This window comes from Pocillopora verrucosa, chromosome 11 (assembly GCF_036669915.1).
Source record: "Pocillopora verrucosa isolate sample1 chromosome 11, ASM3666991v2, whole genome shotgun sequence".
Taxonomy (NCBI): Eukaryota; Metazoa; Cnidaria; class Anthozoa; order Scleractinia; family Pocilloporidae; genus Pocillopora; species Pocillopora verrucosa.
In genome coordinates this window covers 13,067,608-13,092,114 of record NC_089322.1, presented here as the reverse complement: position 1 = coordinate 13,092,114, position 24,507 = coordinate 13,067,608, and the positions used below count along the sequence as shown (strand labels likewise).

Sequence of the window (24,507 nt, the reverse complement as noted above, 5' to 3'; positions counted from 1 at the left end):
TTGGACTTACAAACACACACGTCCTTGATCTCATGCGGGTATCTAAACTTCCTTCGGCCTGGATGCTGTGGTTAGATATGTTGTTAAATTGCAGCCATTTTATTGAATGAAATGAGTTACTCTAAATAAATCAGAGTGCACATCAATCAGAACTGAGAGTCAAGCCACCAATGGATGTTTGTAGGTTTTGTTTTAGGGTGGATTTTATTACAAAAATATCAATGCTCCATGGAGCGCACTTTTATTATCCAGGATTATTACTGGTCTACAGTTATAGCTTTTAATATCACACCCGTTATGGTTTAATTAATTAATCAACGCAATTGTGCAAAACATGTTCGAGCTTGCAGCAAAAACAGCCTCTTCATTGCACTGCTTATTCAGTAAAATAACATACCTCACTGTTACATGATTTATGTTAGTCATGGGTAGCTTCCGTCTAACAGTGAAAGAGGAATTCGTCTGTGAAAGCAATTGTAAACTTAAATAAGTGCACCGCTCGAAGGTGTAAAGATGGCTTGCAGTTTCCAATGTGAAATGTAGACTGATTTTTCATTTACAATTCATCAATAGGCACATCCTTCAACTAATGTCTTTCATTTCATGTAGGATATGGTTAAACCAGCCAAGTATTGGTCCTCTGTGCCAAACTCATTAAAGAAGAAGACTGAGGTTGGTTAGTTCATGTTGTTAGCGCTGGAGTACCAAGCGGGAAGTCGAGGGTTTCAAGCCTCAGACCGAATCAACACTCAGGGTCTTAAAACAATTGAGGAGAATGTGCCACCTTTATTATGATATCCTCGAATATCCACAAATAGTTAGACATTATATAATCTTCTCAGATATGGACAATAAACTGTATACCCCGTCTCTTGCATTTTTTCTGCACTGGTTAGCAGGGGCCGTTAAAGGACTCACGCAATGCAGAGAGTAGGGAAGGCAGCTCCCGGTGCTGTGGTCCGCTGACCTTTTGTTATTAGGGATCTTAAGCAAACCACGACGGCGACGACAACGCGGACATGGAAAAACGAAAGATCTAATTGGCAGAACAATAGCTCAGCACTTGCGTTTTAAAACTTTATACATTTCTTAGCCGTCCTGTGCAAAACAACAACGTGAAATCACCACAATTTGTGTCGTCTGCGAACCGAAACCGCGACGGCAAATTATCTTAATTTCCATTTGGAACTCAACGCTTCTTTTATACGCTATGCTGAAGTTGAGACAGTAAACACATGCAGCCATTTTTTAAATTCTAATTAAAGGCAGAAATTCATTTTTTTAATCGAAGTCTTCATTGGCGTTGCCGTCCTGACTGCTTAAGGTCCCTAATGTTCATACAATCCCCCTCTTTCAGTTTTAAAGCTGAACTGAGCCAGCCTGTCTAAATATCCCACTCTTACTTGAGTAATGACGTATAAGCAACTCGTTGTCAAAATAAGGAGGCGATCTTGTTCCTGTGACAAAAGAAAATGAATGTCTTGAGAAACAAACTTTTAACGATAGAAACGAAAGCGAGCGACCAAGCCTTACCTTCCCATCACGGCAGTATTTTTTGACTTCAGCCGCGAACTCAACCCTGGTATCCGCTAAACACAAAAGTATCACAGTTTTTATTTAGAAAAGGAATTCAAAACACAGTTAAGGTCAGCTAGGTCTCGTTTGGATTGTGTAGGTCTAAGATAGTTTCAGAAATCGAGTTTGAAATTACGTTGATACATTGACAAAAGTCCAAACACGGGACCCGGCCTAAGTCTGAGATATCCGGGATAAAGTTACAGTGTTCATTATACTATCTAAAGTCCATACCCGAGGACCTCGCCCATATTTGAGATATCCAGGGTTTAATTGAAGTGATATACTGACATAAGTCTACACCCGGGGGCATTTACAGTGATGTACTGAAACATCAAGTTTGAGAAATCTGGATAAAATTACAGTGCTGTACTAAAACTAGTCTCTCCGGTTCCCCGCCTAACTTTGAGATATCTCGAATTAAATTGCAGTGATAAAAGGCACAAGCCTACACACGGAGATATTACATTGATACACTGAAAAAGGTCGGAATATTCAAGGTCTGAGTTAACAGAGCTTTAATGTAAAAAGTAACTTACCTATGATTTTCTGCAGAGGTTTTTGGTTCTGAAAACCGACGTAGTCTCCTTTGAAGCCCATATCCCATGAATCTCTTCTCTTCTTCTTATCACCAAGCACATCGACCTCTATAAAGGCAATGCTTAGGGATCGGTCATAATTTATTGCCGGGGTGGGGTGGGTGGAAGAGGCGGTAAGAGAGAGCTAAAAACCAGTAGAACTCGCTATCTTTTCTGAAATACATCATAAACCGCCTTTTATTGCACATAAATATTGTTCAAACGGTATATCGTATAACAGCACCTTAGTTTTCTCACCAAAAAAGTTTTCAAACTTTTCCAATTTCCAACCAAAAGCCCCCTTAGATGTAGCGTCTTTGTTCATAGTATGATTATTGCACTGTTGTTTCTTCTGCCTTGTGTTACGTTACCTTTTAACAATTTCTTAATGGCAATCATCCTGCCGAGAATATGACGGTCCCTGTATCGACGATAACCCTTCTGAATCACAACAACACCTTGAAAATAACATTACAGGAAAAAAAAATTAAATGGAAAAAGGGATCTTGTAGCTGACGTTTCGAGCGTTAGCCCTTCCTTAGAGCTAAAAGAGTATCTGTGGGTTGTGTGTTGTTTACCCAGAGAAGATGGAGCTGCGCTATTGGTGGCAAATGGTGTCGCGAAAAGCACAAAAGTAAATAAGTCGAATGAAAAGCGTTCGTTGATACTGAAGGGAATGACATTGACGATTTGAAAAATAAATTTTTGATTTACAGTTTTGTGGCCTAGATGTAGGGAAAGGCTGCAGAATGACACACTTTACTTAGGATAATACGTCCGAAGCTTTATTGAGAATACAGGTTCAAGATAAGTTCGCATATAGTTCGAATTTCTATGCACCTGTCGTAGCATGTCGTAGCATTTGACATAACTCCATCATTGGTCGATAAGTCAATGGCCTCACGCTACCGTGCAAAGTCCCACTCAGGGAATAAACACAAAAACAATGTGCACGAACCTTTCCGTATCCTTAGAAACCTTTTGCGCAGCCTGTAGGTCCGATAAACACCTTGAATTTTGACACAGTACTTCTCCAGGATTTTATTTTTTATATCCTCCAGTTCATTAAGCTGAAAAAAAATGACAACTTATCTAATCAATGTAATTTTATCTTATTCCTTTCCTAAATCCGATCTAGAAACTAACAATATGTTTACAACGAGTCAAACTGTCGGAGACTTGACATGAAGCGAAATTCATATTGATTAGATTTTAGTAATAGGTTTAGTTTTAGCGAGAGATGAACAAAAATTGGCCTTCGGTAAAATTCGAACCCATATTTCCATTACAAATCCAACGCTTGAAATAGCCAGGTTCAAATAATTATACTCGCGGTAAGTGTGATATCAGAAAAAATTGATGAGACAATAAGTTGCGATGCCTTTGTTTCTTAGCTTCGCTTCGACTTATTGAGCTACGGCAGTCTTCTCTTCGGAGAAAAGCGCGCGTGATCTCCGACCAATGGTAGCCTTCCTGTTTACGCTTCGCCGCTAATATTACAAGGCCCAGTTGTATAAAGGTTAGATAACGTTATCCAACGGATAAATCGCTATCTGGCGGATAAGTAACTGCAAAACGTACAGCATTGTTCACCGTATAACGATTCATCCGGTGGATAGCGTTATCCAACCTTCGAACAACCGGGGCCAGATCTGTAACATTTTCGCCGCTGCATGTAATTGTCGCGAGAACAATAGGGATTCTGCCAATGCGTTCGTCAAATAGCTAGATATGGTGACCTAACAAGAGTCTATAACTATACTAGAAAACAAAAAAAACCTCCTAATTTACTTACTGTATTTGGTTCTTTGAGAAACAACTTTGTTTTGCCAATTTTCCATCGAGAGGGATCGATGCCAGAATCTCTCATGACTATTTTACAACCTTCAGCTGGGTCACCAGTCCAGCAGTTGTTCACTTCAGGGGAAATAATACCGTATCTAAAAATACACACATCCAACTTATCATGGTCATCATAAAACAAATCACTTTCTATGCATATGGGAGAAAATTCATTATGACCAGACAAAACAAGCCATACTGTAAAGATACATTGACAACAGTGGAACAAAATGATAAATCAAGTGTCAAAAATTAGAACAGACAGTTTCATGTACAAATCATCGCTGACTGTTTTCGAGTAATGTGTTTCCAGTTTCGCTCTTTTACGCGGTGTGCGAGAACAACCACAAGTGTCGAGTTGAGAATAACCAGTCTAAATTTTAACCAAGCAGCCATAGTGTGCCAAAAAATGGGCCAGTTTTTAACTGAGAATCGAAAGTGATCGTGGATTTTTGTTTGATTTTTCTTTACTTCGCTCTGTGACTGGTCTAGAAATCTGGCGCTACCATTAGCACCAATCGTATGCAAAACTAAAACCATTCCAAACTTGGTACGTCGCTCACTTTTTCCCGCACTTCAAGCAGGTTGCCTATGTTGACTTTGAGTTGTCATCGGTCCATCATGATGTTGACCTTTGCTCTGATTGGTAAGTTGTGATGTCATTGGTTTTGGTTTTTCGACACATTTTTCGAAAACTGCTCTTATGAAGCAATAAATAATATGTTCTAGTCCTCGTAATATCAAACTCTCATAGTTAATAAGAAATTAAAACTTACCTGCGCACGACCTGTTCAAATTGACGACGAAATGCAAATCCGGCTCGTCTGACGCGAATATTTTCTTTTAAACCGAGGTATTGAATCTGATGAAGAACTCTAAAAAAAAACAACAACAAAAGCAATTTAGGAATTAGTCTTGATCGTCTTTATGTACGCATATGAACGAACCAACAAAGACTAGCACACAGAAAGAGATATATGTAACTCCTCGCTATTGTCACAAGTACGGGAGTGTCCCGCGATACTTCGAATCTCAGAACTTCCCATCTCCGGGTCGGAAACTCTACAAAACAAGGGTTACTCTTAAAAACATCGACGGGAGACGCGATGGATTAATGGTTAGTGCGCTGGACTCCGGCTCGAGAGGTCTGGGTTCAAGACCTTGCTGGGTCATAAGTGCCACTCTCCACCCATGAGTACAAATGAGTACAGGCGAATTGTCAGGGAAGCCTAATGAAATGATGCTGGGTAACGTTGTGATGGACTAGAATCTCATCCAGGATGGGGAATTAATACTCCTAGTCGCTTCATGCTTTAGGCACTTGGCTCGGGTACAGACCTTATTATTAAAACAAATCATCCAATCTGATATCGTGTTTATAAGGAACTTAGTATAAACGCCTTGTATAACAACAGAAAATTTTGAACACGGAGTCTGTTTAGAGGCTCTAGAACAAGGCTGGTCTTTCTTATAGAGTATTGTAACTTTTCAAATTTAACCAATCGAAATTCAAGAATCAACCTTGCACACAAGGTTTTTATATATACCTCTGGTCGTCCCAGTCCAGCGGTTTCTTGGACTCAGTGGGTTTGATACAACGAACGTAATGAGGAGTACATGACATAATCTTGGTGATCAGAGCTGCCGCCTGGGACTGGTGAACAAGTCAAAATAATAACAAGAATAGGTTTAGTGTTCTTACAATTCAATGTTATTATATCCTCATTGTCAAGGTCAATACAGTTACTGACACCATTCTCCTAAAACTCTTTTTCAAGATTTCCGGCCCTGAGAAAAACTGCAACTGCAACTGCAACTGCACACGTGTAAATTTACAATAATTTTTTGCGTTTGATATCGCCAATAAGTTGCTAACACGTCACTCGTCTTTTGCTCCACTCTGTCAGGTTGGCGAATGAATGGCAAGGCATTCACCACTCTCAATCCGAGGTCGTTTGTCGCAATTTTTGTTTTATGATATTACACAGAGAATACATGGTTGCTAGTAGAAAAATAATTTCTCTTCTCGTGTTCAACTTGATGTCTCACGAGTGAGCGCAGTGGAATTCCATTTTTACATGTACGCGCTTTCATGTATTATCCTCTATGTGATATTATATGACAAAAATTGCGACAAAATTACATTGTGACGTTACCACTGATGTAATCTTCCTTAGTTGAGCGTTTTATCGATAGTGACAGGCAAACAGACCCTTGGCGCAGTACCTTAATCTTTGCTCCAGCAGTATTTGATTTCGCACCACCACGACGCCCACCTCCGCTATCAGGGTTCGCAACTACAGGGAACAGGTCCTTAACAAATGCACTGAAACACCAATGTGTGAAATATTGTTCTTGAGAAGCCGTTTATTGTTTGTAGAAATAACTAAATGTCAAACAGTTTTATCATATGCTCAATTTGAGTCCGGCAAAGAGATGACTTAACACACTGATTAACTTATAATTTTTTACTTTCTTTAGAGATTAATATGAATTATGACTCACTCCTCACTAGACTGCATTAATACAACCATATCGTTTGAGAGTATATCTTTGTTTTTCTCACAAAATCCTTTGGCTTCATAATCCACCTGAAAGATAGAGCAAAATTGATCCGCTTAGAGCTACATGTATATCACTGGTTGATTCAATTGCTTTGTTGTAAACTCACATTTCCAGCGTAGTGGGTGATCGTAAAATAGTTTGACTGCGCTCTGAAATAACGACTGAAGTCTTTATTTGAAGCCACAACTGCTCGAAGTTTCTGTTAAAAAAAAAAAATGAAACAAAGTCCAGAATCATGAGCAACCCATCATCCACTAACCCTTTACAGTTTAACTATTATCCGTCTTCTTCATATTGTTTTCTATAATTTTTTTTTGGTACTGACAAGGAGAATTCGTAAAACAGTCAAACCTTCTTCGGTTGGCGATCAATTCTATTATTCTCGTGATCCTAGTGAATGATACAACAGTATTACTGTAACGAGAAATTAGATGCTGATCACTCTCAGGACTTAAAAGGGTTAAAGAATACCTAAGCTATGATTTATACCAGAATGTTACATGGTGTACACGGGAAACTAAAAGAACAACTACTTCCGCGTACATGAAGATGGCACTTCAGCCCTTTTTTGAGAAAAAAAAGAATGGTATAGTGACAGTCGTGCCCCGAGTCACACTGCTCATTCATTCTCAACACAGCTTAAACACAGACTACTACCAAAAAAACTACCATCGCAAAGACTTATTATCATAATTACGGCTGGGTTTATCTCTTTGGATATGTGTTACAAAGATTCCTTTGCCCAATTTATTTCAGTGTGACACACCTTTCTGACCACCAAATCACTCAAATGGAAAACATGAATGTTAACAAGCCCAAGTACTGTACTAAAGTACCTCCATTAGAGTTTTCTCCGAGCCTTCGGTCTTTGCGTGCATTGTACTGCAGACGTCATCAAGAGTGCTCATAACACCTGGGGGACGCTGTAAACATTCAACCAATCAAAACGACGAGCTTCCATAGTCATTATCACGTGGTGAACAGGTAATCGATTAAAAGCCAAGAGATTATCAACAGTTTATATTCCCTTGATTAGAGCACAATGTCTTGAAAACGTTTAATTAAAAAACTTCTGCTTTCATTCATTGTGGACCTTGATGTTCTCGTGTATAGGCGTTATTTCAAAATGAGTTTCCTTTAGTTCAAAAAAGACGTTTCCGATGTCGCAAAATAAAGAATTGAGTTAAAACTCAGCTGAACTACAGATGTTCCATTCTGGTGACCTCCGTATTAGGGATATGCAATACCTTGCTCTCAATAAGTTCGCAGACTGTTTTGTTGTCAAAGTACTTGACTTCCTGCCATGGGATTCCCTCTTGTACATATTCCTCCTTCGAAACAATTTACAGACACAATTCAAGTAAAACTTGAGTCACAGATGGAGAGAAATAATAATACCAAGAAGTGTTTTTTAATCTCTGCAAACACAATAAGGGGATTGAAAACGAAGCACATTTCGCTAGGGGAAAAAGGCTAAGGGTCAAGACATCATACTAATGTAGAGATTTCAATTTTTTTTTCCCATCGTAAGAAGCAGAAGTACGAAAATAAACCAAGCCTACCTGTTCCGTTTTAAGTGTAAGCTCAATAAATATTTGCTGCAGCTTTTCATTGACAAAGTTGATGGCAAACTGCTCAAATTGATTGTTCTGAAAAAAGAAAAGGGTGCATGTGTCAATAATAGCTAAAATATCCAACCGAGCGTGAGGGCCGCACCGGAGAATATGGTCCCGAGGTAGTATGGACTGAACGCAGCGAGAGCCGCGCAAAAACGACTGAAGGCCAACATTCCTCAGTCGGGCTCAAGCAAGCGAGGTTAGTCAGTTGTTTGTTATATGGCACCCAGACCTAGGTTGTTTATTTTGAATTTCCCGGCTTTCGCAAACAAAAATACGGGCTTATGACCGTTTTGGTGGAAACGGTCCGTATGGCAAAGAAAGGACCAACTAAAAACCAATCAGAATTCTCGGACTTACCTCAGGACTACCTTGCCATATAATATAGGTTTTTATTCAGTAGTGGCAGTAAAATCAAGCGATGGCGTGGCCATACCTCAAAAATCTCAAAGCCATAGATATCAAGTACACCAATAGACATTTCGTCTTTCTCTTTTGACATTGCCTCGTTTATACTCTGAAAAATATAAGCAGTTGTAAAATTACTGTATTTGTTTCCCGTTGACTTGAACTTCTCCCAGTCTCTGAATGATTTTACAAAGTATCACCTCGTGTTTTATTTATTATAATTAATTGCTTATAATAAATCACAAGATAAATTCCCAGTTAAAGGAAATACTTACATTTTCAAAACAAAACTATATAATCAATGCTTCTATCGCACTGTCTTTTTTATTATGTTATCATACTATGAATATCGTTTTTGAAATAACTTTTCTGGTGACCCTGAAACATGATAACTCATTGTCTGACCAGGTTCTTACCCGAACAAGATAATCAAAGACTTGTGAATACAATGCTTTCGCCAAAGCATCACGTGCAAACTGAGCCTGGAACAAAAATTAAATTGATTGGAAAAAATGTACAATTAATTAACAAGACGCACACTTCACTTTCCATGATTGAAAGTGTTTATTTAACAAATAGATTCCAAGTTGCCGTGCGTCTGTTCAGTAATAGATCTATTTTTGATGATGACGTCATTTATACGTCTGTCCTCCAATAGATCATAAGTGAGAACCAATCAGAATGCATGCATTACTGAGCTTATTATGTAAATCGCACTAGAGCTGGAATGGTAAAAAGCCTTAATGAAAAACAATGTGATAAGTATGGGGCTTCGTGGCGCGCGCGTCACTCGCTGAGAGCTCCGCGACAAATTTTACGAACAAAACAGGAATACGCGACTTTGCTGATACCGTCGTCAGATCGAACGCTGAGATTGCTTTACTCGGTACCATCTCCCTCAAAGGGCTTGTTGTTCGCGCGGTCTCGATCTTTGTTGTTGTTGAGTCTCGAAAAGTTTTGTAAAATCTTTTAAAAAGTATGTTCGCAAACCTTCTTTCGCTCCATAATGGCCGCGAAGAACATTATACACTTAACCGAAGATATCCCAATAGTTTCATAAATTTGATGAAAACTTTTAACCGGTATTCGCATTTTGCGGTAAAACTTTTTGTTTGTGATATTTCAGTTTTTTTTTCAGAGTGCGCGATAACGAATCCTGTAATCTGATTGGTTCTTTACGCGGTCCGTATTTTCCTATCTCTGCCCACGAGGAACGGTAACGCTTTCGTGAGTCGCCGAGTACATCCCTACTTTCGTTGCCATTTTTCATAAATATATCTCGTTTTCCCGGCTGGGCAGTATTTTTAAGCAAAGACGTCGGTCACTACCTTAGGCCGATAAATAACTTATAAATCCGCTCTTTTCTTTTTTTTTTTTTTTTTTTTTTTTAACAGCTTTATTGACCATTACACATGTAATTGACCATTACACATGTATTGACCATTACACATGTTCTCTCTCTCAAATCACTTTGGTTGACAGAAACATCAATGGTGTCATTACGTTGGTTGACCAGCGGCCTGAAAACTGTCCGCAATTAATTTTAATCGTTCAAAAAAAGTACCAAGAAAGTTAAAACGTGAGGTATTTGGTTACAGTTAAACTAATCAATGGAACTTTCATCCATTTAATATCTGAATTTTCTCAAACAATTTGTTCGTAGTGAAAGGGCGAGCGAAGTTTTAATTTCAGCTCTTCAACAAATAAACGCCCTCAGTGAGTCTCTCCAAGTCCGTTTAATTTGTACCGTAAATTGCACAACCGAAACTGAAGGAATTCAATGAGAAAAGGCCGCATTAAATCCCCTTGTGTCTCGTTGGAGTTTATCATTCAAATTTAGTTTTTGTGAAGGAAAGACCAGATTTACACACTCCATTGCATCAAACAAACGAGCAAACTCTCACAACTTCAAAATAAAAAATTTGAATTTACTTACAATTACTTTTCTCGCTGTTTACTTAATGAACAGAGGCAAATCCTCGTACATTAATTAATCGTCGATGAGAGTGAATGATACTTTCCGTTAGATCATTGACTGTTTTTGAAGAAAACACTGTGGTGACAGTCCTTGCCAAACTAGTTTCGTTGTTTTTCAAAAGTGTACATGCGCTATTTTTTCTTACGCGCTCTCTAACTGAGAGGTGTCAGATTGTGACAGATGCCTCTAAAAATAATGTTTCAAAGTTTGTTTGGAAGTCTTTTTAATCACCTTTATCATTACGCAAATGAAAATGTTTCGGTGAACCATCTCTCTTTAATTTGCATCACCTCAGAGTCTATTTTAACTACCATTTACTCGCTCAAAAATTGTTCAGTTTAAAAGATCTTGCCGTATTTACAGCCCTAAATCATTCAGTTTATTTCGGAAAGAATTTCGTGAAGTTAAAAAAAAAATGTTATTTGCCGGCTAAGAGTCGACCGAGGTCACAGTTTTTCACCATACGGACCTCCCAGCCGGCAAATAACACATGATTCTTTCGCAGTCGTATCAGGGTTTTCTTAATGAGCAGTCCCGTTCGTTTTCCTCTTTTTTGCCCGATTTTTATTAGGAAAAAAATTAGATAGTGATATTCCAAGGGTTTTCCTCAGAAATCACATCACATGCTCAAGGCTAATATGCAAATTTGTCAGGGTTATCAGATAATCGCATCAAAAGCTAACACAAAAATGCAAGGAAAAATGATCATGAAATGTCTCTATATTTAAAAGAGTACTAATACTGACCGCTCACAAACAAAAACCGAACGAATTTCTTTTATTTACGAGACCCGGGTGATGGATTCACCATGCTTCACAGTCAGAAAATTGCGTAGCGTTGTGTTGAAAAGCCCCTTGAGAGACCTGATACTGGGTTGGCCAGTCAAAGCATTCATTTGAACGCAGTCTTAATGAGCAAAGTTGCATACTGTGTTGACGTCTACTCCCTAAAACTGCAGTTACTGATAGGCTCAAATGGCTTTTAAACCATTCCTTTCTTTACTTTAGAATATTCAACTGAGCACAAACAAGGCAGCATACTAATCTCTTTCTCTTGCCAGTATATTTAGTTATCAGAGAACTGAAAAATTATCGGAATATTCACTAAACCTGTTCAGCGTTGTTTGTCTTCTTGGTGATTTCAACTTTGCCTCCCCATCTGGCTTCCATTACGGTGCTGAAACAGAAAATTTCAAAATTTCAAAATAAATAATAGATAAACATAATAATAAACAAAAAACAAATATGCAGTGAGAAACTTACAAAAATAAGGCATCGCTCTTTTTACATTAGGGCTGTGCGCAAATATTAAATTACTTATCCTATTAAATTACAACGAAATTGATATTTCTTAAGAGGAGAATCGATTGATAAACAATCATCAAAGTTGTGAGTTTCTAATTACTCCCGGAAGTACTAATCTAACCTGTTTCTCCGGAAGTACAGGTTTTTTCCGGAAGTACTAGCCTGGCCAGTTTCTCCAGAAGTACAAGTTTTTACCGGAAGTACTAACCTAACCAGCTTCTCCGGAAATACAAGTTTTTCCGGAAGTACTGACCCAACCAGTTTCCCCGGAAGTACAAGTTTTTTCCGGAATCACTAACCTAACCAGTTTCTCCTTGAGTAAATCCTTGTCGACACTGAGCAGTTTCGCGGGCATGGTTAACACTTTGAAGAAACAAACACGAAGTCGAGTGAGACATACAATTATGTTAGAAGAACTCGTGAAAGCATGGGTCAAAAATCAATATCTATCAACAAGGGTAATTATTATGAGATTTTTAGAATGATGATATCAGTAAACAGAAAGTTATGAATACTCACGGTCGTCATTGATAGGTACGGCCACGTTACTTTCTTCTTTAAACTGCACATTACCGAGATGTAAGATGGCCGACACCAGTTTGAGGATGGTCACTTGAGTCTGCGGGTCAAATCCTACCACAGTCATGGCTTTCTGTGAAAAAAATAGAACAACACAGTCCACCTTTTGATCATTTGTCTGTTACCGTTGTCGCAATTTTGTGGGTAAAAGAAAATTAGGAATTTCAATCGTGTATCAACTGTTAACCATCGAGAGATCGGAGCCATCTAAAGAGTCTTTCACTTCAGACATGAAAAAGCAAGAATCCGTGGAAAGTATTTTGCAATGTCTGAACTTGACGCAGATGTTTAAAAAAAGTAGTAACCCTCTCTAAATCATTTTCTTCAAATTATTCTCACGATCGTCTTGAAATGAAGTGGGTTGAATAGATTATGCCTAAATTGACAGGCTTAGGCACAAATAGGTAGATCAGAACTCAATCAATAACTTAACTAAGCAGACAGAGACATTTGTATGATAAGCTCAATTATACGCGCTTCTTGATTGGTTCTTACAAATGATCTTTTGGAAGTCATAAATATATGACGTAACCTTTATCACTAAAAACAAACACATTCCATGCTACCGTGGGTTTACACAGCAATTGGGACCTTTAGCAAACCGCGACGGCGACGGCAACAAAGACGAGGCAAAACAAAAGATCTAATGAGCGGAACAATAGCTCAGCACTTGCGTTTTAAAACTGTGAACATTTCTAAGCCGTCCTCTGCGAAATAACAACGCGAAGTCATCAAAATTTGCGTGGTCCAAGAAAGGAAACCCCGACGGAAAATTATTTAAGTTTCCATTTGGAACTCAACGCTGCTCTCGTACGTTATGCTGAGGTTAAATTGCGGCGTCGTAAGAGATGGTGAACAAATCCATTCAGTCGAGAAATTCCATCTAAATATATATATTCATTTTTAACTCGACGTCTTCCTTGGCGTTTACTCCTAACTGCTAAAAGTCCCTACTAGATCACAAAAGAAGTCAAAATGTGGTAAGTATATCAGTGACACACTTGTCTGGACATTGTGTGCAATTTTATGTTCCACAGACTCACGGTAACATGAAATCTATTTTTTTTTGAAGAGATCTGCTTATAAAAAATCAACAGAAGAGTTACTATTAAATCATGGTAATCATCAGTGTCGTTAGTGCCGTCCACTGTGTAAACACCAGTCTGGTTCAGATAGTAATAAGTCTCTGGTTTGGTGACCTCTATTCCGACATCAGCTAGAAAAAAAAGATAAACCATAAAAATTAAAAAAACAATTATGAATGCAGACAGATCACAAACCAGGTTAAGAATACGATCTTGTTTACATAGTAGGACAACGCATTAGCAAAAGAAACTGCACTCACTTCGATTTTCTTTTGCGCAGCCAGCAAGTAACTGATAGAAGACATGATAGTTCCTCTCATTCTGGTTCAAAGTCACTACACGGGACTGAAATGCAGATTCTACATCAATTAAGGATCATTGAAAACTAAACGGGAAGACTTAGAAGAAATTGTGCTTCATTAACAACAAAGAAAAATAAACGATTTCAGAAATTTCAAATTGATTAAAAGAACCACTTCACCTTTTCTAGTAGAAAGTTTGAAACCTTTCCTCCATCGGGATGGCCGGAATAGTTAAACTGGATTTCCATAAATTTACCCTGATGAGAGACAATGGTTAGAATAATAATAGTATAATAATAGTATAATAATAGTGTAATAATAGTATAATAATGGTGTAATAATAGTATAATAATAGTATAATAATAGTGTAATAGTAAGCGGCATCTATTGAGTGATAACTAGCTGCTTTTACTCTAGAAGAAGAAACCTCGCGTTCAAGCATAGAGTTCTGGTAAGTTGTTTAGGGATGTCTACTTTTCTTTTACATTTAGAGCAATTTCAATTGAGTGTTGGAAGAAATCCCAGATTGCATTGGTTTTGCTTCACTTCGCTCTGTAAATGGTCCAGAAAACTCATACTTCTCTCTCCACCAATCACATATGAAAACTTAATCCAGTCGCTACTTGATCGCCTGCTTCTTCCTGCACTTTAGGCAATTTTTTTTGTCTTTACTTTGAGTTCTCATTGGCTCATAGAGGCATTTACCTTCCTTTTGATAGACTGTTGTGATTCATTTGATTTTGGCTTTATGACGCTCAAGCGAAAAGCGCTGTAACGATGATTTGCCTTTTTGGAAATCTCATGGCTTCAATTATTTTTGTTTTCTTTTAGGTAACTTTGATTTCAATAAAACTTACAAATCTGCTTGAGTTATTGTTCCTCGTGGTCTTGGCGTTACCAAAGGCTTCCAGTAAGGGATTGGATTGAATGATGATGTCCTTAATATTCTGTTGTCACATATTTACACAAAATGACACAACAATATATTCAACATACTTGTTTGCTGTTTCGGGTAAAACATTTTAAAATAATCAAAATGTTCTCAAAAGCCTATTTAGAAATTGATCCAAAACCAGTGATATCTTTAGTCCAACCACTCTTTTGTTTTAGAGTCTCTCTAGTTCGAGCAATAAACTTCCGATTAGGTGTTCGAAGATCCTTTTGTTCTATTCCTGTTTTGTTTGTTGCTTTTGCTTCTTTGTTTTGTTTTGGTTTTTTTTTAGTATTTTAGAGCTCGTTCGAAAGGCTAGAAGTTTTCTCATACTATTAATAGCTTCATATTCACATATAGTAAGTGTATAGTAGCATTACCTCAACTTTTGCTGATCCTTTACCAGAAGCTTTAGAAATGAAGTTCATGATGTGTTTTGCAGAAACTGTCTTACCCGCCCCGCTCTCTCCACTGAAAATAAAACCACATGAGTAGCATAACATTCTAATAGCTAATATCAAAGCAAATAAAAGGAAAAATATTGACATGTACCTGATGATAACACACTGATTCTCATGTTCAATCATCATATTGTGATACATGGTGTTTGTCAAGGCATACAAATGAGGAGGCTTGGGACCCTTAAAAGGAAAATCTTAGCGTTACATTCTTCGAGCTGGTTGCTTCCTGCTTTACAGGTACAATAAACACTATTCAAAGAGAACGAGTCCGAATTTCTGTGAAAAATATAACAATCTAAACGTGGTAAACTTCAAATGATGTCAGGAGTTAAACGTAGAGCAATTTTCAATTGAGCGATGAAAGTAATCCGGGATTGCGTTGGTTTTTCTTAACTTCGCCTTGCGATTGGTCCAGAAAAATCGCACCACTTTTTCTCAACCAATCAGATGAAAAAGTAAAGCCGATCACGACTTAGTCGCCTGCGTTTTCCCGCGCTTTGGACAATTTAGTTGTGACCATTGGTTCTTAAGAGTGTTTTCCTTTATTCTAATTGGCTGTCGTGGTCACTGTAATTTTGGATTCATGACACTCAATCGAAAAGCGCCCTTATGTACCTTTATATTCTTGAACATTCCAGTCTCACTTGAAGTTTCTTTTTGTATACTTCTCCTTCTGCCATCCAAAATGTCTGCAGGCATCTGTGCAGTTGTACAGCGGGTTGCTCGGTCGTCAATTTTTGGTGTACCCATGTCGTCTGCTTCTTCACCCCCGCGGTAGAAATCCACGGCATCTGAGCCATAGATTTTCAGAGCTTTGAAAGGATTCACTGCTATCAACACGCGGCCAATGTATGTCTGACGGAGAAAAGGAATATGGCCATTTAGACAATTTAAACTTGTTTCTTTAGTAGGAGTTGAGGTAAACTTACATTTTGAAATCAATTTTTCAAAAAACACCGACTTACATAAATCACTTCTTTCTTGAGGCGAACGCGAAGGTTTTCCCCGATGTCTTTTTCATTGATTTGCGGCAACTCAACCATATCATCAAAACCATTTGAATTGGACGCCATTCTAAAAGATTAACTACAAACAAGCAAGAAATAATGCATAACCAATTTGTTATTTTTCAAAAAGTTTGTTAAGACTTTATTCCTATCCATAGCAAAAAGTCCTCTTTTGGCAGCGTAGTCTTTTCCAACCCATTCGATTTCTGGGCAATAACGAAATGGTTTGCTTGGAGGTTTAGTCGTTAAAAGTCTAATGATACAAACTCAGTGAGATAATTTCATCAAATTAAAAAGTGGCCTTACTGCATAACAAACTCGCTAGAGTAGTTTTCAATTGAGTATTAAAAGTAATCCGGGATTTCTTTGCTTGTGCTTTACTTCGTTATGTGATTGGTCCAAAAAACTCGTGCCACTTCTTTAATCAATCAGATGCAAAACTAAAACCAATCGCTTCTTTTTAACTCGCGCTTTCCCGCACTAAAGACACTTTGCTCGTTTAAACTTCGAACTCTCATTTGCCTCTCGTTGTACTTTCCTTGCTCTGACTGGCTGCTGAAATTAATTTGGTTTTGTTTGAAAGATTTGTAATATTTTTCTCCTTGTTTGCGTGTATAAAAAATACCAAAGTTTCCTAACCTTTCAGTGGTTTTTTTACGTTCACTTAAAAACTTTCTGTTTGTTCCCAAGGTTTTCCAGCAGTGGAAAAGCCATGTCCTTCTTGTTGCAAGTGTTTACATTGTGCGTATCTTTCACATTGAATTGAAAAGCTGAAAGATGAAAGTCCTCAGATTGAAGTCATTGCAACAATGACTTTCACAATAAATTAACGCAAACACGCGCGCCCAATAATTGCCTACGTTTTAAACGTCATCATAATCATGAAGTTACTAAACGTAATGTCAATTTCGAGCCCAGAGTCATTTTGGCTACTTGTCAGCGGTATGATCGCCAAATAATGACCTCTGGGAGAATCAAATTTTTATCCCAGGAATCGTGGGATTCCGGTTTAACTGCGCATATCTGCATTGTTTAGTTACTTCTGCACGTGTTCAAAATAGAACACACGGTCCGCTACACCAGCGGAAGAAGAAAAGAACGTAAATTACCTTTGTGTAGGTGAACTTAGGACTCTTCATAACTAATATAATGTAATTTATCATGTAATTTATAAACCAGTAGAAGGCGGTGAAACTAGTGCACCTTCCGGTGCTCCTAGAAGTTTGGAAGGGAAAGAAAAAGGGATAAGTGACGGCCTTTTATGCAGTTTTTACGCTGTTTTCAGCTTCTCGCGCGAGGTGAATCGATCGCAAGCTAGTTAGTTGTAAAAATAGACTTTTAGCAAGCATGGATGCAGCAGTTTCATCTACTTTAAGAGAATTGGGCTCAAAGGAAATGAAAAAAGAATAACGCAAAACTCTAGAAGCGATTGGTTTAGATTCCAGAGAAGTCCTCCTGCTTCTTCTCCTGATGCAAAAGCTGATGATTATACAGGTGACTGTACATGAACCGGGATGACTACAAAACAGAGAAAAACAGCAATGTTTTGAAACTCTTATAAAACCACCCGTTTATTCGCCCCTAACATACGGCATACCTTAGACAACTTTTCCAACTTTTCCTTGATCTACTTAACAATAAAAACATGCTAAACAAGTTTCTTTTGACACTGCTTTAGTATGTTCCTTTCGCATCATTAAGTGAGAATAAAATTATTTAACAATTATTGTACCATTTACTTGTTCCAAAATAACTTTAGGGAGTAAAAATAAAAGTTGTTACTTGATCTGTTATATTTTGCAAAATTTTGAGACTATTACTTGACCTTGAGTTTACTTAAAAAACATGTTTATGAATTATTTCTTTCAGTCTGTTACGACTTTTAGCTCAAGTCCCAATTTTTTAAATATTGCTTGTAGTTACTAAAATGATAGTTATATTATGATTAGAGTTTTCAATATCAAGGATGATAGAAATGAGTTTTTGGACAAGGTTTAGCTCCCAGCATTGGGTATTCATCTCATAACTATCTATCACACACACTGGAAGTACTTGACTAACATCTCCTTGTGCAACAGTACACCCACAGTGGCCATGAAATCAAGCAAGTCAACCTATCACTTCTTTAATAAGCTGCTCAAAATATTTTCTTCCCTTGAAATATCCAACGGAAGACTTGGTTACCATTCCTTGTTACATGTAAGACGTAAAAGCAAGCAGCTCCAGGTTTCTGCACACATAGGCTTCTGCGCTATTCATCAATCTCGTCTAGAAACTAGCATTTGGCACGTGCTTTGACGCTACAAGTAGGTAGCAACATAATAAGTTTAATTTTGCTTTTGCAGTTGCAAGGCTTGTCTGTGGTGCAACCCATAGCATATATACTTGATCCCTGAATTCAGTATTTGCATGTTCTGTCAACTAAATATAAACAGAAGGTAACGCTCCATATATTGGTAAATATTTTCATTTTGAATCAATTAAACTCTGTTGAACGTTTCTGATCATAGTAAATTGGACAAAAATATATTGACATGGAATTTTGAATGACATACATGTATATTGTAATTGTGAAAAAAATGCTTATCACAATGCAAACCAGCTGTAAAGGTAGCATCATATGAAACCTTCATACTTAAGGACCTCAGCATTTCTATGGCCAGCCTTCTCGAGTATTTCAATCCCTGTTGATTGCTTGTTTAACTTAGTGTTAAAGTATTGGTGTAAGAAAAAGAGAATTTATTTGTTGCAAGATTCATAGATAAATACGAAACGATTACCTCTGTGTTTCCATCTGAAGTGTCATCTTGGAGTACACGAGACGTGGGTATAATGGATCTTTTGAGTGGTTTACTTACGGTGAAGCAGATAGTGAAACTGTGGCCTGAGAAGGGCTTTGGATGGCGACAGACCTCATTTCTGTTTTTTTAAGAACGGAACCCTTTTCTCTGCGATTTCCTTACGTATTTAGGGTTCTCGAATTCTTCTTTGATACTGAATACTATGCCATTCTAATGTCGAACTATTTTACACTAGCACATTTCCGTATGTTCGCACGACTTCTACGATTCCTTCCTTTCTGCTTGTCACTCAAGTTAACAATTGGTTCAGCTTCAAACAAACTTCAAACAATTGGAACAGCTTCCCGTCATTGCAACACGCCGCGGCTTTAGCTAGATTTTCCCTCACGTATCAAAAGGCAGTTTATAAGTAAAAACTTTCACGCAAAAAAAAACAACAACAACAATAAAAACAATTCAAATTTATCGTTGCTAATGCTCTACTTCCGGCCCGATCGATCCCTTCCGTAAATCACACTTCCTGTGTGGAGTCTATTGTTTTCCTATCAACCAATCAAAAAAATTGAATTAATCGGTTCTCCCAGAGATCATTATTTGACGACTATACCGCTGGCAAGGAGACAAATGACCCTGGGCTCGAGATTGTGATAATGTTAGCTCGTGTAGACAGCGGTCAAACGTTGGGCATGCGCTAAGGGATTAATTTTGACTGGCTGCAAGCCAATTTCCCGAGCATAATTTCAGAGGAAAACATAAGAAACAACCGCTGTTTTGCAAAATAAGCGAAAGCAAATAGAAACGTTTATAGAAATCTGTCAAAGGAAACAAAAGTGGGAAAAAGGAAAACTCGGAATTTCTCCAAAATAAAGCTTATTCAAGTATTGGTATCCTTTTGATCTTTCATTCCTTTTTTTCGCTTTACCAAAAAAAGTTATGCGCTTTTAAAACATCATGACTTACTGGCGTGTGTGGTTGTTTGTAACTCGTGTAAGACAATTTGCCTCAGAGCCACCCAGTCAAACACAGCGGCAAAATGAGTGCGCATACTTGTCATTTACCACTACCACCGTTGTTATGAAATTTCTCAGTTTAACTACGCTATTTGACCAAGCAAACACTTTATTTTAAGCTTAAGATTTAAGACTTATGAATGATATCGGCAAATCTAAGATTTACTATTATCAAAGTGTCAAACAGAGGACAAATCTTGATAAAATTTCACCTGATGGTGTGTTGAATTTTTCCTTCCTTTCACCAAATAAGTTTTTTGCTAAATTTCTTGCTCAACCAATGCCGAACCCGAAACACAATGAATAAAACAAGTTGGGTCAGCGGATGACCAACAAAGAAGAACCCAAGGATGGTCCCAATACTCTGCGTTGGATTTCCGCTGTAGTCTAATTTTGAATAAATATAAGGTTGACCTAAGATGTTTGTACCACCATTCGCCCAGTAAACTACAGTAACCATGATGTAGACAGTAGTAAAAAGCATTGGATGAATTACGTGAAATAAACGAAGTGGAACTGTTCCCAGTAAAGTCTCGATCAAAATAAAAACAGTATTGAGGATTTGAGTGGTAACTATCAATCCATCCATTTGAAAACCAGAGTAGTCCCAGTTTGTTGCAGTAATGAGTAAGGCCGTATTTGCAGCAATGTTGTATATTACCCATAATGCTTCATGATAACGAGACATAGGAAGCTCTTGCATAACTTCCAGCGGATTTACCGAAGCTTTAACCTCCTCTCGACTTCTTGCATTCTCTCGCGTGGAATCTCGAGATTCTGACTTTGCGCGTGTCTCTTCACGCGACTTATCGCGTGTATCTATGTCTGATGAACGCGAAATTCCTGAACGAGATCGCCTCAATGGAATTGGTTCTGGACTTCTGATTTCATATTCGCCCTGTCTACATTCGCCTCTGTAGTACACCGCTGTTATTACAGTGGATAATACGAAGTATAATGTCACAAACAAGAAACTCCAGTTGGTGAGGTAAATAAACCACTTGTGATTTATGTTAGCTGGGTGAAAACCGCTGTAAATAATCCAGGCGAGGCAGTAAACAGCAACTATAAGGCGGTATGTGAATATCACGGAAACATTAAACCACTGAAACAGAGAGGAAAATTTCCTTCAATTTTGAAGGGTTTTTTGGAAATAATAACTGTGATATACATAGTTCTTGTTAACTGAGTTTGAGGTCCGCACTGTAACTTAAGGACTGGGTTTTTTAGCCCGGATTTATGGCCCAAGCGTGAAACGCGCGGGCCATAAATCTAAGCGCAAAAAAAACAACGTTCCTTATAGCAAGTACCGAGAATACGAAGTTAGTAACATATTTATTATATTTCTGGTCTTAAATAGAGGGGGAAGATTTTAATTCAAACAAACTAGCTTTTGAATTTACTGAGTTATACAGTGAAAGCATGCGAGTTTCTAACCTTTACAGGTTGGCTGTTGCTAATCAAATCAGTGAGTTGTGAATAACTGTTAGCAAATTCGGTTAAGTCGGGTACAGTAACCAACATTTGGTACTTTCTGAAATTTGACAATTGCATAAGAATTATATCAGTCAAGAAAAGGCTCTTACTTCTTGAAAGGATATGAAATTTCAGGTCACGCATATCCAAATAACTAATTTATTCATAATTATAGCTGGAGAAGGAATGGTAATCAGCTGAAAACTCAATCGATCGCGTGACACATCATAAAAGTTGCGTACTAATTGTTAATGGAGTTTTCATGGTAATTTTCGAGTGAAGCCCGTTTTCAGAAATAATTTGGGTGAAAAATTGGGCGCTAACAAACACGATTGAAGTACATCACGACATTAAAAAAAAATCAAACGATGTGTTTTCGTCAAAATTATGTGGATTTGTCACCTTCTGTGAGCTTCTGGTACCAGTAGATCTTTCACTCTTCCAAGCCACGATTATTTAAGACGGCGCTTTGTTGCCTTTTGGTTTAAGCTAGGTTTATGAATGTGCTCTAGGCCTTGAACTATGTACATTTTATATCTGGATACTGTTAATAAAGTTCGAAAAAAAAATTTGGACGCTCGTCCTCGAAACGAAATTGAAATGAGTGATGATACTTAAAAACTTCTGGATAAATTGTGTTGAAGCCGTAAATCCAGCGAAGCGTCGAAAAATATTCACATAAGTACTTTTTATAGTTTAATTATATAGTGAAGAGTTCCGGGTCGGGTATGTCGTTTTCGTAAGTATAATCAAAGAGGAAAGTAATGGAAGTGTCGACAAATGAAAACAGTTAAACCTCTATATGTACCTCACTGATCGATCTCTTTAAACGACAGCCGATAATTTAATGCGAACTATTCTATGTGCTAAATTTAAAATCAACAAATTAGAATAGTGACTATCAGAGGAAATAATCTAATGCTATCTCAAGTAAAAAATTCGAAATCCTAGCGATGTTTGGACACAATATTGTAATTAAAACGTGTATATGGACCTTAAAGTTGATTTTCGAAATACTAAGATCTACCGTTTTCAAAAATCTCTCCCGAAAAATGAATGAAGTCATACGAGCGAAATTATTTGCTGTCTTGATTCAGACGATTGAAGATCGATGAATCTGTTCGAAGACTTAACAGGAAACCGCTACGAGCTTTAGTGCCGACATTACACACAGTTTAAGTGAAAGTATTCAGAGATTCTTTAACTGACTATCTGAGTTCAGACTGAGAAGTATGTACTCATCTAAAAAAAGATACAGAGTAACAAGAAAAAACCGATGGCTGCTCATGCAAATACACGAACAATGGCGACATTTGCTGATACTCGAAGTCGATGACACTCTTACCGGGGACTCGGCAAAATCGCCAGAGTTTGAGTAGATTAAACGGAATTGTATAAGTTGAAATTCTTCCTTGAAGTCTTGAAGCTCCGTTCTCCACATTTCATCAGGTATATGAGACTAGCAGAACAAGAGAAGCGACCTTATTTAAAACCAACTGACACATGTCTTAATTCAATGGCGTTACACTGGACACAAACAATTCCGCAATGTTATGTTGATTTGCCTAACAATGATAATGGCATCTCCCGGGTGACTCATCAAGTCTGTGACCACATGCTTGAAACACCGGCACGCCACGGAATGGCTTTACGTCATTCCCGTGTTGTCCTTCTCAACATCGGCTTCTTGCATAGTTTACAGACTTCTTCCGATCTGTTGTTTTGTCAGTAAAAATTCAGAATAAAGGTGAAACAGAGGATAGCTCGTTAAAGATCGTCAGAAAACAAAAAAAGACTCGAAAATTAAATTGCAGCTTCAAAAGACCACTTATGAAAAGACAAGCCGACAAATTGACAGGAAGTTTAAAAATATTGGGCCATCCTAGGAGTATAAACTCTCTAGTGTGGGCCGCACTAAGAGCACGTTTCAGGCCTAGTAAAAAGATAATCTCTGACTGAACTGATAAAAGGAAACAAAAATAGACGCAAGTTTACATATTTTCATTCTTTATTAATTACCTATTTTTTTCTTCGCATAAAATATTCAATGACATTGAAGGACAAGAAAACAGTTAGGTGATTTACCCCTTCACACCCTAACATCAGTATGCATATTCTCCATACTTTTCTCTGTACATTTTCTAATAAGCCGGCAAGGAGAATTTGTTTAACAATCATAAGGTTCTTTAGTTACCGTATTTACCCGCAGATAGGCCGCACCCGCGTATTGGCTGCACCCCAAACTTTCAATGGTTTTCATGGGAAAAAAAAATTGTTGAGGTCGAGTACCGGGTAGTTGTATGTGTTGTAAGTTAGGAACAATTTAAAGCGAACATTAAAACGCCAATTTACTGTACTACCGTGAGTTCTCGTGCATATTAATGAGGTGTCAAAACGCTTGTACCCGCGTATAAGCCGCAACCCCAATTTCGGTCCCATTTTTCCGGGAAAAAAGTGCGGCCTATCCGCGGGTAAATACGGTAATTATCACTTCCTTTATTCTCGTGACGTTAAAGTTTGATTCATGGGTGATATTGAAGGGAGAAATTAGATGCTGGTCACTCTCAGGGATTAAAGGGTTAAGAGAACCGTTTTGGTCCTATAACCAGATGAAATTAAAATCTATTCATAAAATTTCTGATAAAATTAAACTTAGTCATTTACTACGGACAAATGTTAACCCTTTGACACCTAAGAGTGACTAGCATCTAATTTCTCCTTACAATATCGCCCCTGAATCGAACATAAGGGTCACAAGAATAAAGGAAATGATCACCAATTTAAGAACCTCTTGATTGTTAAACAAATTCTCCTTGTCAGCTGCAAAGGAAATGTATAGAGAACAGTATATGCATCCTGATGTTAGGATGTAAAGGGTTAACGCCGATTACTTAAAAAGTTGTGCTTTTATCTGTGCATATATGTTTGTATTCATTTTCTTCACATTCTTCAAGAAACGCGGTATGGTTACACAAAATCAAGATTATTT

General features: G+C 37.7%; 2 protein-coding genes across 3 annotated transcripts; both read right to left on the bottom strand.

Annotated features, from left to right (window-relative positions):
* Positions 1 to 1,328: 1,328 nt before the first annotated feature.
* Positions 1,329 to 16,297, bottom strand: LOC131794396 (unconventional myosin-If-like). The gene is made up of 27 exons (XM_059111910.2): positions 16,190 to 16,297; positions 15,840 to 16,079; positions 15,316 to 15,404; positions 15,144 to 15,234; positions 14,690 to 14,779; positions 14,012 to 14,089; positions 13,791 to 13,875; positions 13,552 to 13,661; positions 12,386 to 12,518; positions 12,166 to 12,229; positions 11,672 to 11,738; positions 9,001 to 9,066; positions 8,613 to 8,693; positions 8,123 to 8,209; positions 7,808 to 7,891; positions 7,397 to 7,483; positions 6,667 to 6,759; positions 6,501 to 6,586; positions 6,222 to 6,321; positions 5,543 to 5,649; positions 4,772 to 4,870; positions 3,949 to 4,093; positions 3,112 to 3,223; positions 2,525 to 2,611; positions 2,115 to 2,222; positions 1,534 to 1,589; positions 1,329 to 1,457 (listed from the first exon to the last, which is right to left on the bottom strand). The coding sequence occupies exons 1-27, from the start codon at positions 16,295 to 16,297 to the stop codon at positions 1,329 to 1,331; spliced, it is 2,682 nt and encodes an 893-aa protein (XP_058967893.2).
* Positions 16,298 to 19,992: 3,695 nt separating this feature from the next.
* Positions 19,993 to 23,076, bottom strand: LOC131794420 (protein rolling stone). 2 transcript variants are annotated; one of them, XM_066174542.1, is made up of 3 exons: positions 22,864 to 23,064; positions 21,480 to 21,576; positions 19,993 to 21,147 (listed from the first exon to the last, which is right to left on the bottom strand). In XM_066174542.1, the coding sequence occupies exons 2-3, from the start codon at positions 21,564 to 21,566 to the stop codon at positions 20,284 to 20,286; spliced, it is 951 nt and encodes a 316-aa protein (XP_066030639.1). In that variant the 5' UTR covers positions 21,567 to 21,576; positions 22,864 to 23,064; the 3' UTR covers positions 19,993 to 20,283. The 2 variants fall into 2 exon arrangements, with proteins under 2 accessions (XP_066030639.1, XP_058967930.2); XM_059111947.2 differs by lacking the exon at positions 21,480 to 21,576 and having other exon boundaries at positions 20,004 to 21,147; positions 22,864 to 23,076.
* Positions 23,077 to 24,507: the final 1,431 nt, after the last annotated feature.